A 15,269-nucleotide genomic window follows, 5' to 3' on the forward strand; every position below is an offset into this window, starting at 1 on the left:
ACATTACCCGTCCCTTTTTTTTTTAACAAAGAAAAAAATACCCTTCACATCTAGCTGTTTAAAGCTCCGTGCTGGTTCTCGGTGCTCGCTGCTAAGAAGGGAGGCAGGCGGGTTTCTGGTGGTGTCCCAGACATTGCCTGTGACCAGCAGAATCAACACTTACGGTGTCCAGTCCCAATAAGTGAGCTTCCAGGCCAGACTGCCCTCGGCCAGGGTCTTCTTCTTCTTGAAAGTACGTCCATGTCTGCCTCCCCGTCTCGTTGGTGAGTCGCCAGCGGCTGAGGTCGGTGGCGGGCTCTGTCTTATAGGGTCCCCCTCTTCGACGCAGACACCTGGAAACCATCATGCTCAAGCGACCTGCTCGCCAGGTCAGAGGTGCAACGGACTTCCTGTTTCACCCCAACAACCTACGAGCAGACCAGTGCTTCCCTTCCCTTGAGAAATAAAAACCCTCTTGGCGCGCTTCTGCACCTCAACACCGCGCCATCGTTTCTCTCGGAGAGGAGACACCCGCCACCCGGACTGCGGCCCACGGCCCCGCCCCCACGCAGACCCCGTACCCCGACCCCAGCCCCAGAGGGCCCCCGGGCGACACCGCCGAAGGAGAAGCCTGCCCCTCACCGCCCCCCAAGGCCGGTGCGCAGGTCTCCACAGACGGCGGGCGGGGCCGGGCCGCGCCGCAGCCTCGCTGGAAGCCCCCGACCCAATGAGACCCCTCCTCGGTGCCCCCGACCGCGCCCTCCCTTATCGCGGGGCTCGGGGACTCACGTGCCCTCGGTCATGGTCGCCGCCGCGCTCCCGGTTCCCCGCAGCCTGCACCCCGCACACGGACCAGCCACCAGCCCGCAAAGGCCTTCACCTCAGCAGACAGGAGACGCGATGGGAAGATGCCCGCGCAGCCAATCAGAGCGCAGCGAGGGTGGGCCCGGGGCGTGGCCGGCTACCTCAGTGGTGGAGCGCGAAGCTCTGAGCGTGGGGGAGGGGCCGGGGAACGTGAGCAGAGGTGGGATCGGGGCGGGGGCGGGACCGGGGCGGGGCGGCAAGTGGGCGTGGCCGCGTGAGTGGGAGGTTAGTGGGTGGGCGGGGCTTGGTGAGTGAGCAAGGCCAGGAGGGGCGGGACTGCCAGTCACACCTGCTGCCGGAGTTTGTCAGTCTCGGCGCTGCTTGTTGGGAGAAGCGCCAGGACGAGGCCACCAAGGGGCGCCTGAGACTGAATGACCCTTGAGGAGGGTCCCACCCGAGGCCAGTGGGGAGCGGTGAATGCCCTTGAGGAAGAGCCAGAGGCCTGAGGCTGTAGGTGAGTGAGTCAGGGAATACATGGCCGCGAGGTCCCGCGGAGGGCGCGACGGGGCGGGGGGAGGGAGGGGAGGACGGCTTCTGGGCGAGAAGGGGCGCTGGCGGGCACCTGAGAGGAACTGACAGGAGAGAGCTGATGGGAGGGCGGCTGACAGGAGAGGGGCTGACAGGAGGGGGATGGCGGGAGGGGGGCTGACAGGAGAGGGCTGACAGGAGAGGGGCTGACAGGAGAAGGGCTGACAGGAGGGGGCTGACAGGAGAGGGGCCGACAGGAGGAGGGCTGACAGGAGGGGGCTGACAGGAGAGGGGCTGACAGGAGAGGGGCTGACAGGAGGGGGATGGCGGGAGGGGGGCTGACAGGAGAGGGGCTGACAGGAGGGGGATGGCGGGAGGGGGGCTGACAGGAGAGGGCTGACAGGAGAGGGGCTGACAGGAGAAGGGCTGACAGGAGGGGGCTGACAGGAGAGGGGCCGACAGGAGGAGGGCTGACAGGAGGGGGCTGACAGGAGAGGGGCTGACAGGAGGGGGCTGACAGGAGAGGGGCTGACAGGAGAGGGGCTGACAGGAGGGGGATGGCGGGAGGGGTCTGACAGGAGAGGGGCTGACAGGAGAAGGGCTGACAGGAGGGGGCTGACAGGAGAGGGGCTGACAGGAGAGGGGCTGACAGGAGGGGGATGGCAGGAGGGGGCTGACAGGAGAGGGGCTGACAGGAGAGGGGCTGACAGGAGGGGGATGGCGGGAGGGGTCTGACAGGAGAGGGGCTGACAGGAGAAGGGCTGACAGGAGGGGGCTGACAGGAGAGGGGCTGACAGGAGAGGGGCTGACAGGAGGGGGATGGCAGGAGGGGGCTGACAGGAGAGGGGCTGACAAGAGAGGGGCTGACAGGAGGGGGATGGCGGGAGGGGTCTGACAGGAGAGGGGCTGACAGGAGAGGGGCTGACAGTAGGGGGCTGACAGTAGGGGGCTGACAGGAGGGGGATGGCGGGAGGGGGCTGACAGGAGAGGGGCTGACAGGAGAAGGGCTGACAGGAGGGGGCTGACAGGAGAGGGGCTGACAGGAGAGGGGCTGACAGGAGGGGGATGGCAGGAGGGGGCTGACAGGAGAGGGGCTGACAGGAGAGGGGCTGACAGGAGGGGGATGGCGGGAGGGGTCTGACAGGAGAGGGGCTGACAGGAGAGGGGCTGACAGTAGGGGGCTGACAGGAGGGGGATGGCGGGAGGGGGCTGACAGGAGAGGGGCTGACAGGAGGGGGCTGACAGTAGGGGGCTGACAGGAGAGGGGCTGACAGGAGAAGGGCTGACAGGAGGGGGATGGCAGGAGGGGGCTGACAGGAGGGGGTTAAAAGGAGAGGGGCTGACAGGAGGGGGCTGACAGGAGAGGGGCTGACAGGAGGGGGCTGACAGGAGAGGGGCTGACAGGAGGGGGAGGGCGGGAGGGGGGCTGACAGGAGGGGGCTGACAGGAGAGGGGCTGACAGGAGGGGGCTGACAGGAGGGGGCTGACAGGAGAGGGGCTGACAGGAGAGGGGCTGACAGGAGGGGGATGGCAGGAGGGGGCTGACAGGAGAGGGGCTGACAGGAGAGGGGCTGACAGGAGGGGGCTGACAGGAGAGGGGCTGACAGGAGGGGGCTGACAGGAGAAGGGCTGACAGGAGGGGGCTGACAGGAGGGGGCTGACAGGAGAAGGGCTGACAGGAGGGGAATGGCAGGAGGGGGGCTGACAGGAGAGGGGCTGACAGGAGGGGGCTGACAGGAGAGGGGTGACAGGAGGGGGCTGACAGGAGAGGGGCTGACAGGAGGGGGCTGACAGGAGAAGAGCTGACAGGAGGGGGCTGACAGGAGGGGGCTGACAGGAGAAGGGCTGACAGGAGGGGAATGGCAGGAGGGGGGCTGACAGGAGAGGGGCTGACAGGAGGGGGCTGACAGGAGAGGGGTGACAGGAGGGGGCTGACAGGAGAGGGGCTGACAGGAGGGGGCTGACAGGAGAGGGGCTGACAGGAGGGGGCTGACAGGAGAGGGGCTGACAGGAGGGGGCTGACAGGAGAGGGGCTGACAGGAGAGGGGCTGACAGGAGGGGAATGGCGGGAGGGGGCTGACAGGAGAGGGGCTGACAGGAGGGGGCTGACAGGAGAGGGGCTGACAGGAGAGGGGCTGACAGGAGGGGGCTGACAGTAGGGGGCTGACAGGAGAGGGGCTGACAGGAGGGGGATGGCAGGAGGGGGCTGACAGGAGGGGGTTAAAAGGAGAGGGGCTGACAGGAGGGGGCTGACAGGAGAGGGGCTGACAGGAGGGGGCTGACAGGAGAGGGGCTGACAGGAGGGGGAGGGCGGGAGGGGGGCTGACAGGAGGGGGCTGACAGGAGAGGGGCTGACAGGAGAGGGGCTGACAGGAGGGGAATGGCGGGAGGGGGCTGACAGGAGAGGGGCTGACAGGAGGGGGCTGACAGGAGGGGGCTGACAGGAGAGGGGCTGACAGGAGAGGGGCTGACAGGAGGGGGATGGCAGGAGGGGGCTGACAGGAGAGGGGCTGACAGGAGAGGGGCTGACAGGAGGGGGCTGACAGGAGAGGGGCTGACAGGAGGGGGCTGACAGGAGAAGGGCTGACAGGAGGGGGCTGACAGGAGGGGGCTGACAGGAGAAGGGCTGACAGGAGGGGAATGGCAGGAGGGGGGCTGACAGGAGAGGGGCTGACAGGAGGGGGCTGACAGGAGAGGGGTGACAGGAGGGGGCTGACAGGAGAGGGGCTGACAGGAGGGGGCTGACAGGAGAGGGGCTGACAGGAGGGGGCTGACAGGAGAGGGGCTGACAGGAGGGGGCTGACAGGAGAGGGGCTGACAGGAGAGGGGCTGACAGGAGGGGAATGGCGGGAGGGGGCTGACAGGAGAGGGGCTGACAGGAGGGGGCTGACAGGAGAGGGGCTGACAGGAGGGGGCTGACAGGAGAGGGGCTGACAGGAGAGGGGCTGACAGGAGGGGGCTGACAGGAGAGGGGCTGACAGGGGAAGGGCTGACAGGAGGGGGATGGCGGGAGGGGGGCTGACAGGAGAGGGGCTGACAGGAGAGGGGCTGACAGGAGGGGGCTGACAGGAGGGGTCTGACAGGAGAGAGGCTGACAGGAGAGGGGCTGACAGGAGAAGGGCTGACAGGAGGGGGCTGACAGGAAAGGGGCCGACAGGAGAAGGGCTGACAGGAGGGGGCTGACAGGAGAGGGGCTGACAGGAGGGGGCTGACAGGAGAGGGGCTGACAGGAGGGGGCTGACAGGAGAGGGGCTGACAGGAGGGGGCTGACAGGAGAGGGGCTGACAGGAGGGGGCTGACAGGAGGGGGCTGACAGGAGAGGGGCTGACAGGAGAAGGGCTGACAGGAGGGGGATGGCGGGAGGGGTCTGACAGGAGAGGGGCTGACAGGAGAGGGGCTGACAGGAGAGGGGCTGACAGGAGGGGGCTGACAGGAGGGGGCTGACAGGAGAGGGGCTGACAGGAGGGGGATGGCAGGAGAGGGGCTGACAGGAGGGGGCTGACAGGAGAGGGGCTGACAGGAGAGGGGCTGACAGGAGGGGGCTGACAGGAGAGGGGCTGACAGGAGAGGGGCTGACAGGAGGGGGATGGCAGGAGGGGGCTGACAGGAGAGGGGCTGACAGGAGAGGGGCTGACAGGAGGGGGCTGACAGGAGAGGGGCTGACAGGAGGGGGAGGGCGGGAGGGGGGCTGACAGGAGGGGGCTGACAGGAGAGGGGCTGACAGGAGAGGGGCTGACAGGAGGGGAATGGCGGGAGGGGGCTGACCGGAGAGGGGCTGACAGGAGGGGGCTGACAGGAGGGGGCTGACAGGAGAGGGGCTGACAGGAGAGGGGCTGACAGGAGGGGGATGGCAGGAGGGGGCTGACAGGAGAGGGGCTGACAGGAGAGGGGCTGACAGGAGGGGGCTGACAGGAGAGGGGCTGACAGGAGGGGGCTGACAGGAGAAGGGCTGACAGGAGGGGGCTGACAGGAGAGGGGCTGACAGGAGGGGGATGGCGGGAGGGGGGCTGACAGGAGAGGGCTGACAGGAGAGGGGCTGACAGGAGAGGGGCTGACAGGAGGGGGATGGCGGGAGGGGGGCTGACAGGAGAGGGCTGACAGGAGAGGGGCTGACAGGAGAGGGGCTGACAGGAGGGGGCTGACAGGAGAGGGGCTGACAGGAGGGGGATGGCGGGAGGGGTCTGACAGGAGAGGGGCTGACAGGAGGGGGCTGACAGTAGGGGGCTGACAGGAGAGGGGCTGACAGGAGAAGGGCTGACAGGAGGGGGATGGCAGGAGGGGGCTGACAGGAGGGGGTTAAAAGGAGAGGGGCTGACAGGAGGGGGCTGACAGGAGAAGGGCTGACAGGAGGGGGATGGCAGGAGGGGGCTGACAGGAGGGGGCTGACAGGAGAGGGGCTGACAGGAGGGGGCTGACAGGAGGGGGCTGACAGGAGAAGGGCTGACAGGAGGGGAATGGCAGGAGGGGGGCTGACAGGAATGGGGCTGACAGGAGGGGGCTGACAGGAGAGGGGTGACAGGAGGGGGCTGACAGGAGAGGGGCTGACAGGAGGGGGCTGACAGGAGAGGGGCTGACAGGAGGGGGCTGACAGGAGAGGGGCTGACAGGAGGGGGCTGACAGGAGAGGGGCTGACAGGAGGGGAATGGCGGGAGGGGGCTGACAGGAGAGGGGCTGACAGGAGGGGGCTGACAGGAGAGGGGCTGACAGGAGAGGGGCTGACAGGAGGGGGCTGACAGGAGAGGGGCTGACAGGAGGGGGCTGACAGGAGAGGGGCTGACAGGAGGGGGCTGACAGGAGAGGGGCTGACAGGAGAGGGGCTGACAGGAGGGGGCTGACAGGAGAGGGGCTGACAGGAGGGGGCTGACAGGAGAAGGGCTGACAGGAGGGGGCTGACAGGAGAGGGGCTGACAGGAGGGGGATGGCGGGAGGGGGGCTGACAGGAGAGGGCTGACAGGAGGGGGGCTGACAGGAGAGGGGCTGACAGGAGGGGGATGGCGGGAGGGGGGCTGACAGGAGAGGGCTGACAGGAGAGGGGCTGACAGGAGAGGGGCTGACAGGAGGGGGCTGACAGGAGAGGGGCTGACAGGAGGGGGATGGCGGGAGGGGTCTGACAGGAGAGGGGCTGACAGGAGAGGGGCTGACAGTAGGGGGCTGACAGTAGGGGGCTGACAGGAGGGGGATGGCGGGAGGGGTCTGACAGGAGAGGGGCTGACAGGAGGGGGCTGACAGTAGGGGGCTGACAGGAGAGGGGCTGACAGGAGAAGGGCTGACAGGAGGGGGATGGCAGGAGGGGGCTGACAGGAGGGGGTTAAAAGGAGAGGGGCTGACAGGAGGGGGCTGACAGGAGAAGGGCTGACAGGAGGGGGATGGCAGGAGGGGGCTGACAGGAGGGGGCTGACAGGAGAGGGGCTGACAGGAGGGGGCTGACAGGAGGGGGCTGACAGGAGAAGGGCTGACAGGAGGGGAATGGCAGGAGGGGGGCTGACAGGAGAGGGGCTGACAGGAGGGGGCTGACAGGAGAGGGGTGACAGGAGGGGGCTGACAGGAGAGGGGCTGACAGGAGGGGGCTGACAGGAGAGGGGCTGACAGGAGGGGGCTGACAGGAGAGGGGCTGACAGGAGGGGGCTGACAGGAGAGGGGCTGACAGGAGAGGGGCTGACAGGAGGGGAATGGCGGGAGGGGGCTGACAGGAGAGGGGCTGACAGGAGGGGGCTGACAGGAGAGGGGCTGACAGGAGAGGGGCTGACAGGAGGGGGCTGACAGGAGAGGGGCTGACAGGAGGGGGCTGACAGGAGAGGGGCTGACAGGAGGGGGCTGACAGGAGAGGGGCTGACAGGAGAGGGGCTGACAGGAGGGGGCTGACAGGAGAGGGGCTGACAGGGGAAGGGCTGATAGGAGGGGGATGGCGGGAGGGGGGCTGACAGGAGAGGGGCTGACAGGAGAGGGGCTGACAGGAGGGGGCTGACAGGAGGGGTCTGACAGGAGAGAGGCTGACAGGAGAGGGGCTGACAGGAGAAGGGCTGACAGGAGGGGGCTGACAGGAAAGGGGCCGACAGGAGAAGGGCTGACAGGAGGGGGCTGACAGGAGAGGGGCTGACAGGAGGGGGCTGACAGGAGAGGGGCTGACAGGAGGGGGCTGACAGGAGAGGGGCTGACAGGAGAAGGGCTGACAGGAGGGGGATGGCGGGAGGGGGGCTGACAGGGGAGGGGCTGACAGGGGAGGGGCTGACAGGAGGGGGATGACAGGGGATACGCTGACAGGAGAGGGGCTGACAGGAGGGGAGCTGACAGGGGATGGGCTGACAGGAGAGGGGCTGACAGGAGGGGGCTGACAGGAGGGTGATGACAGGAGGTGGGCTGACAGGAGGGGAGCTGACAGGGGATGGGCTGACAGGAGGTGGATGACAGGCTGGTGCTGACAGGTGAGGGGCAGTGCATCTTCAGGTAGGTTGAAGGCTTTGCTGTGGGGCTGTCGGGGTGGAGGTGCCAAGCACCTATGGGCCCAGGGAGGGAGCCACATTGGGAGAGCTTGTGTCACTCAGAGGGAGCCCTGCAGTTTTGGGGTCCCGGTGAAGTAAATGTGGAAGGCTTGGACTATAGAGGGAAGAGAAAGATGGAGAACGCGCTGAAAGGACTGGGGGTAGGGTGAGTCAGGGTAAAGTGGTCACAGGGTGTGCAGCAGGAACTGGGGGCTCGGGGGAGTTGGAGGAAACTATGCGGACACTGAGATCCCAAGGATGGCTCTCCAAGAACTCACAGACAGCCCCACCATTTCTTCATCTTCCCCACAGAAGCCCTGACATCAGGTCACAGCATCCCCAGTCAGGTGAGTGTTTCTGTACCCATCCCTTGATTCCTATCCTCATGACATGAACCCCAGCAAGCCAGGGGGGAAAAGCAAGGGGATTTGCAAAAGAAAACACACATACACCTTCCCCTAATGGAGTATCAGGCTGTTAGATGGTCGGTAAAGGACACTTGCATCTTCCTATCCCAGTTCAGAAACCAATGAAGACAAGAGGTATGGATATCGAAATGCCAGCCTTGCTACAGAGAAAAAACTAGTTTGGGAGAAAAAGACTAGTCTGACTGACAATCAAGACGGCTAGCTACTTCCACCTAAATCAGAAACATATACCTCCCCACCTCTGGCCAAGGGGGACAACTGCAGCCTCCACAGAGCTGCCCCACCAAGCACAATGCAAGTGCCAATGAGAAGATGCCTGTCAGCTTACTGACCCCAGAAAGTGTACCCAGAGGAATCTCAGCACACTTGACCCTGACTGTTCTCCCAAATTCACCATTTCACACTTCCCTGGGAGTGAAAAAATTGCTAGAAGTTTTTCTCCAGGGACATCCCTCCATGTGGAAACACAAAGCATGGGAATAAGGGCTCCAGCCTACGTGGACATCTCAAACTCTGACTCTGGCCAAGCTAAGGGAGGAAATAGGTTTCAACTGGACCAGAGTTTGAATTGTGATATTTTTACTGGACTGGACTTTTTATGAACGAAACAATAATCCTCTTTTTCAAATTTCTAAGGTAGAAAGGAAAAACCTATAAAATCTACCTGAGAATCATGGATAAGTGTTTCTAGGGACAGTCATTAGAAAAAATAATGCTTCTCTCTACTTGTACCCTATCAATTCCAGCTTGTCCAATAAACAGGGCACAGAAGACTCTGAGGTTTTGGGCATGGACAACTGGGCATATGATAGTGTCATTTCTAAAGCAGAGAAGGTTTGGGGGAAACTTTCAACTTACATTAGGGACACATTAAGACAGAGATGCCCAGTAGACATTCAAGTGGATAGGTTGAGTAGTCTGGTATTCAAGACAGAGGACAAGACTAGAGAGAGGAATTTGGGAGTCATCTGTTTTCAGATGATTTTGAAAACATAAGATTGGATGAAATCAAGTAGGGCATGAGTATTCCAAAGAGAAGAATTTCCAGCATCAGTCCTAGGGCACCAACCATTTCCAGTCTAGAGGAGGAGGAGTGGCCAGAGAGAGGAGAAAAACTAGGGGAATGTGGAGTCAGGGAAGCCAGGTGAAGAGGTGGTGATCTGTGCGGAGATTTTAAAGGGATTGTAAAATTAGGTCTGAGAATTTGTGACTAGATGTGGCAAGACAATTTGCTGGTGACTGACAAGAACAGTGTCAGGAGATGTGAGAAAAGCCCAGTGGCAGTTAAAAAGCGTTGGGGAGATTTCCAGTTAAACATGTCAGACAGACCACGGGCAATGACTTCCATTTCCCACCTAAACCCTACTTACATAAAGTAATAAAAAAGATAAAAATGCATAGTGAAAGAGTGGGAGAGGAAGCATCAGTAAACAAAAGAGGTCAGCAAAATTAGGCCAGGAATGTAAGGAGGAGTAATAACTGACTTGGCAAGCCAGAGAAAGCTGAATCCCATGTGGGGGTGAAGCCATTAAGAAAAAAAGACCATTCTTGCCAATGAACCCCAAGAAGGTGCAGAAATTAGAACTGGTGGAAAGTTTTTACAAGAGGAAGTGTAACAACAGATCCCTTCCTCTACCTGGGAACTGCCTGCAGCAGTTGAGTCAGAGCAGGTGTGAACTCAGGCACATGGCATAGCTGAGGGCCACTGAAAGCAGGGTGCTGAGTGAAAGTCTCCACTCTTGTGGGAGTCCCACTTCTCCCACTCAGCCATATAGCTTCAGGCGATAGGAGGATTTCTCTAAAGCAAATGGCCCTCCCCTGAAAGACCTGCAAATATTGGCAACTGGGACCCAGTAGAAAAGCAGAGAAGCCTATCAGCTGAGAGACTGTATCTGCTGACACAGAGCTTCCAGCAAGCTCCTCAGATCCCCATCATCAACATGAGCCAGACATTCGAGGAAAATCTCTACCATGAAAGGCAACAAAACACACAGAAAAAGGAAATTTTGAGACATGGAGATGATCAAAAGTTGTGGAAGAGGACTTGGACAAAAACATGTCTTCACAAAAATGGGATGTTGCACTAATGAAACAAGAACCATGTGACATACTCTTCCCCTCCACCCTGCCTTATTTCTCTCTGTGCTTATCACCAATTAGCTTACCAAATATTTTGCATAATTACCTTGTTTATTGCCCATCTCCACACTAAAATATAAGCCCTGTGAGGGCTGAAATTTGTTTCATTTGTTGCTATATCCCCAGCACCTGGAATAATGCCTGGCATATAGGAAACACTCCGAGAAAGTGTATACTGAATAAATGAATACAAGTCACTAATAAGAAACATTAAGAAAAAAGACTCAGAAATTTAAAACATGGCAGCAAATTTAAAATTTTTTTAACTTTTCTTTATTGAAGTATAGTTGATGTATAATATATAAGTTACAGGTGTACAATTTAGTGATTCATAATATGGCAGCAGTTTTAAAGTCACTAGAACAGGGAGATACAGACATTTTAGGATAATAGGATAAAAAGATAAAGATATAAAAAACTGGAAAAGAAACTGGAGCATTAATACAGGTGGTGGTTGAACATCTGATATTAGGAGTTCCAAAAGGAAATAGCGAAGGGGAAGATTGTATTAAATAATTTCCAAACATTCTCAGAATTGTGGAAAATTTTCTGGATTGAAAAAGCATGAAAGAATATTTTCTAAAGATGCCTGCAAAATCTCCCATCTCACATGCTCTTTTACAAAATGGTCTTACCACTCATCCTCATTGAGAAACAGGACCTATGTCCCATCCTTTGAATCTTGTAACCAATACAATGCAGTGGAAGTGATCCTGAACAGATTCCAAAGCTGCGCTTACATTTTGCTCGCTGGGGCACTTGCACTTGGAGCCCTGAAATGCCACGCTGAGAAGTCCTATCTGAGGCCACTTTGCTGTGAGGAAGCCAGGCCACATGGTGAGGTCACATATAGCTACTTAGGTCAAAAGCCCCAGCTGAGCCCCTAGCCAACAGTGCAACATCACCTGCCTGCTATGTGAGTGAGCTGTCTTGGACATCCAGCCGAGTCAAGACTTCAAATAACCACAGTCCCAGCCAATACCTGACTGCAAGTGCATGACAGATCCCAAGAGATAGCGGATCCAGGAGATAGCTTCCCAAACTTAAGCTATGGTTTTTTACATAGCAATAACTACTGGAAAAAAGCACTACTGTGTGCCCAGCACAATAAATTCGGCAGAGAATAGGAATTTGGGAAACCAATACAAGCATGTTGTCGAGAAATTTGAGACCACCAGGGATAGAGATGATCTTAAAAAACTTCCAGCAACAAAAAACAAACAAAAACAGGAATGATTTCAAATGTAAAATTCTATTTCCATTCAAACGATGAATCTAATCTAAGGGTAGAAATAAAGACATTTTAGATATGCAAGCTCAGAAGGCTTTAAAAGATGAGCTCCATCAAAATGAGAAAGCAAACCAAGGAGGAAGATCCACGACTCAGAATCCAGACAATGTCCAATGGGGCACAAAGATGGGGGTTTCCCAGAGGGTCATTTCCAAAAGAAAATGGAGCTAGCATATTACCTGATGCACATGAGTGCTGGGAGGAGCTTTATACTTAGCAAGGAGAGGTTTGGGTGAAGTAGTGCTAAGAACACAGAAAACCAACTAAATGAAAAAACAAGACAATTGACTCTAGGTACAACTGAAAGTTGTACCTAAAGGAAATGTAATCATAAACCAGTACAGGACTCAAATAGCAAACAGGGTTAATACAGTCATACTGAACTCTGAATGCAGATTTCAGCTAACATTATCTTAAATTGTTTTGGGAGACTAATGGGAGAGGAAATACAGTATGCATGTGTGGGTGATACACACTGAAGAGAGGATAGTGTAAGAGCAAACTCATTTTCTATTGTAGGAAATCAACAGATAATGTCTAAACTCAAGATTAGGAAATAGCATTACTGGGCTTCCTAGGTGGCGCAATGGTTGAGAATCCACCTGCCAATGCAGGGGACACAGGTTCGATCCCTGCTCCAGGAAGATCCCACATGCCGCGGAGCAACTAAGCCCATGCGCCACAACTATTGAGCCTGCGCTTTAGAGCCCGTGAACCACAACTATTGAGCCCATGTGCTGCAGCTACTGAAGCCCACGCGCCTAGAGCCCATGCTCCGCAACAAGAGAAGCCACGGCAATGGGGAGCCTGCGCACTGCAACGAAGAGTAGCCCCCACTCACCGCAACTAAAAAAAGAAAGCCCACGCACAGCAAAAAAGACCCAACACAGCCAATAAAATAAATAATTTATAAAAAAAAATAGCATTACTTAAGTCTTTACTGATAAACATGAAGTTAATCACTGAAGAAACCCCTAAAAGTTGGTTGGTGTTTGTTCTGGGGGATGCAGGGTTTTGCTTGCAGATTTGGTGGTGGTAGGATGAGGAAGTTCTGTTCCTAGTGCTTCTTTTTTCTCAGTGAAATAAGAAGCACGTCATCATCTAGGAATGTTGCAGATTTGAAGAGAATGAGAAGATGTGAAACTGTTTTCTCCGAGAGTCTAGAGGATGTGGGATATAGTAGGGAGATTCTGAGTGCCAACTTAAGACTGATGGTCATACTCAGCATTACCAAGTCTATTAATACTTCTTTCTGCATATGGCTCAAATTTATCCCTTCTCTCCACACCAAATGCTAGCAGACTCAGGATTATACCCTTCTTTCGCCTGGACAGCTGTAGCACCCCCCTTTCAAGATTCATGGCTTGTCTTGCTGATGTTCCCCATATGCAATTTTAGAAAACAAAATGTGTCCAAATCACTTCTCTGCCTAATGTCCTTCAGTAGCTGATTCCCATAGCACTCACAGTAAAGCAGCAAGGGTCTCTGTGGTCTGGCCTCTCCCCTCACTTGGCAAAACTACCAAACTGGCACCTCCAGGTTTTCATCACATCCTCTCAGATTATACTCCTGCACTGCTCTCCAGGAATTCTGCTCTCTCCTCCACCCAATCCCCTTGTCTCCCCCTGCTTCCAATCCAGGCACATGCCCCATGCCTCAGAGAGCTATACACATACACAGCTGGCTCATTACATCTGTTGGCTCTCTGAGGTGTGAGCTGGGCAGGCTTGGTGGGCAGGGTCCCTGAACCTTATTCATCCCTGCAAGACTGGTTTTGGCATGTCAGGAACTGCAACTTTTGCTAAGACAATGAATGACCACTGTTACACACTGAAATGTAAGAGCATGTGTTGGCGGATGACAGTCAGAAGAGATCATGAAAACAGATAAGGGTATCAAAGACATTACACAGCAGAAAAAAGCCTTTCATTCTGAAAACTGAGGAAGACCTCATTAGGTATTCCAGTGGTTTATTTGCATGATTAATAATCACATTCCAACATGCATCAAGCATCTGAGAATAACATTATTGTGAGTAAAAGAAAATCTCCTGGACCCTCTCTCAGGTCCAGCAGCTCAAATGTCCACCATATCCAGTAGTGCAGAGAGATGGAGCTCAGAGGCAACGTCCTCTTCCCTTGAACTCCGGATCAGCCTTTCTAGGTGCGTCAGCTGTTCGGTCAGAGATGTGCCTGTTGCCTCAGACAACTGCACTTGCTCCCCTGTCCTTTCATTCTATTTGAACAAAAAAAGATACTAAAAATAGTTTTGAGGTATCCACAAGCCAAGATATATCCTCTGTAAAGGCACTAGATCTGATTCATGTTAGAAACCTCTTCTGGGGCCTGCTGGGCTCAACAAACCCCTTTTGACATCTATCCTACATCCTTCCAGCCCCTTCCAGCACATACACATACAGCTGGTATCACCTGCACATGGAATGTTTCCTCTTCTGACTCTTCATTATTTTTTTTAATTTTATTTTTTGGCCGTGCTGCATGGCATGTGGGATCTTAGTTCCCCAACCAGGAATCGAACTTGCGCCCCCTGCACTGGAAGTGCAGAGTCTTAACCACTGGACTGTCAGGAACTCCCTCCACTTCTGATTCTACCATGAACAACTTCTAGTCGTTTTTATAAAATATCACGGTCAAGAGCTATGAACTATTCCATCATATATATTATAAATGCTGAACCAGACTCTTGTCTTTAGATATTTAGTTTCCACTTTTATGTACTATAAATGCTACAGTGAACAAAAATATATTATGTCACCTTAATTTGTTTTTCTCCCCTTCAATAAGGGCTTCCTAAAAGCCAATCCAGGAGCATACATTTTACCTGTCCAGCATTATACATATATCTATGATAAAAATTCTGCTTTTGTTTCTTTTATCACTGAAGGAAGGATGGTGAGGTAGAAAGACCTTGAGCTTTGGAGCCAGCTGCATCTGGCTTTAAAAAGCAGCTTTGCCAAAGCTTGTTGACAGATGGACAAAGTTTATTGAAAAGCAAGCAGATTATATCAAAAAGTGATATATTTGTCTTAACTTAATTAAAATAAATTCTACAGCCAGAGTGCAGATAATTTTTGACTCACCCTCATATATATACAATGGAATATTACTCAGCCATGAAAAAAAGAATGAAATGCTGCCATTTACAGCAACATGGATGGACAGAGAGAATATTATGCTTAGTAAAATAAGTCAGAGAAAGACAAATACTGTATAATATCATTGGCATGTGAGTCTAAAAAATAAACAAATATATATAGCAAAACAGAAACAGACTCATAGATATAGAAAACACAGTAGTGGTTACCAGTGGGAAGAGGGAAGGGGAAGGGGCAAGACACGGATATGAGATTAAGAGATACAAACTACTATGTATAAAATAAACAACAAGGATACACTGTACAGCACAGGAAATTACAGCCAATATTTTGTAACAATTTTAATGGAGTATTATCTGTAAAAATACTGAATCACTATGCTGTATACCTGAAACTAATATAATATTGTAAATCAACTCTAATAAAATAAAACAAAATGACAAAAACCAAACAAACAAAAAACAGCTTTGCCACTGAGTAGCTGAACACTCTTGAGTGAGGCCTTT

General features: G+C 55.3%; 2 protein-coding genes across 9 annotated transcripts in view; both read right to left on the reverse strand.

Annotated features, from left to right (window-relative positions):
- Positions 1–874, reverse strand: part of LSS (lanosterol synthase) — a 42,248-nt gene extending 41,374 nt beyond the window's left edge. For 5 of the 6 annotated variants that reach the window (XR_009047727.1, XR_009047728.1, XM_057697076.1 and 2 more), the window contains exons 1-2: positions 769–874; positions 164–332 (exon numbers count right to left, since the gene is read on the reverse strand). Coding sequence is in view for 3 of the 6 variants with exons in the window: in XM_057697076.1 (XP_057553059.1) it covers positions 164–332; positions 769–782 (183 nt within the window). In the remaining 3 variants the exon portion in view is untranslated. The remainder of the gene's footprint in view (positions 1–163; positions 333–768) is intronic. The other variant, XM_057697079.1, reaches the window with a different exon arrangement.
- Positions 875–10,619: 9,745 nt separating this feature from the next.
- The window catches only part of MCM3AP (minichromosome maintenance complex component 3 associated protein), a 46,328-nt gene continuing 41,678 nt past the window's right edge, over positions 10,620–15,269 (reverse strand). For all 3 annotated transcript variants that reach the window (XM_057697956.1, XM_057697955.1, XM_057697954.1), the window contains exon 29: positions 10,620–13,883. In XM_057697956.1, coding sequence (XP_057553939.1) covers positions 13,725–13,883 — 159 coding nt within the window. In that variant the 3' untranslated portion in view covers positions 10,620–13,724. The remainder of the gene's footprint in view (positions 13,884–15,269) is intronic.

This window comes from Hippopotamus amphibius, chromosome 10 (assembly GCF_030028045.1).
Source record: "Hippopotamus amphibius kiboko isolate mHipAmp2 chromosome 10, mHipAmp2.hap2, whole genome shotgun sequence".
In the NCBI taxonomy this organism is placed as follows: domain Eukaryota; kingdom Metazoa; phylum Chordata; class Mammalia; order Artiodactyla; family Hippopotamidae; genus Hippopotamus; species Hippopotamus amphibius.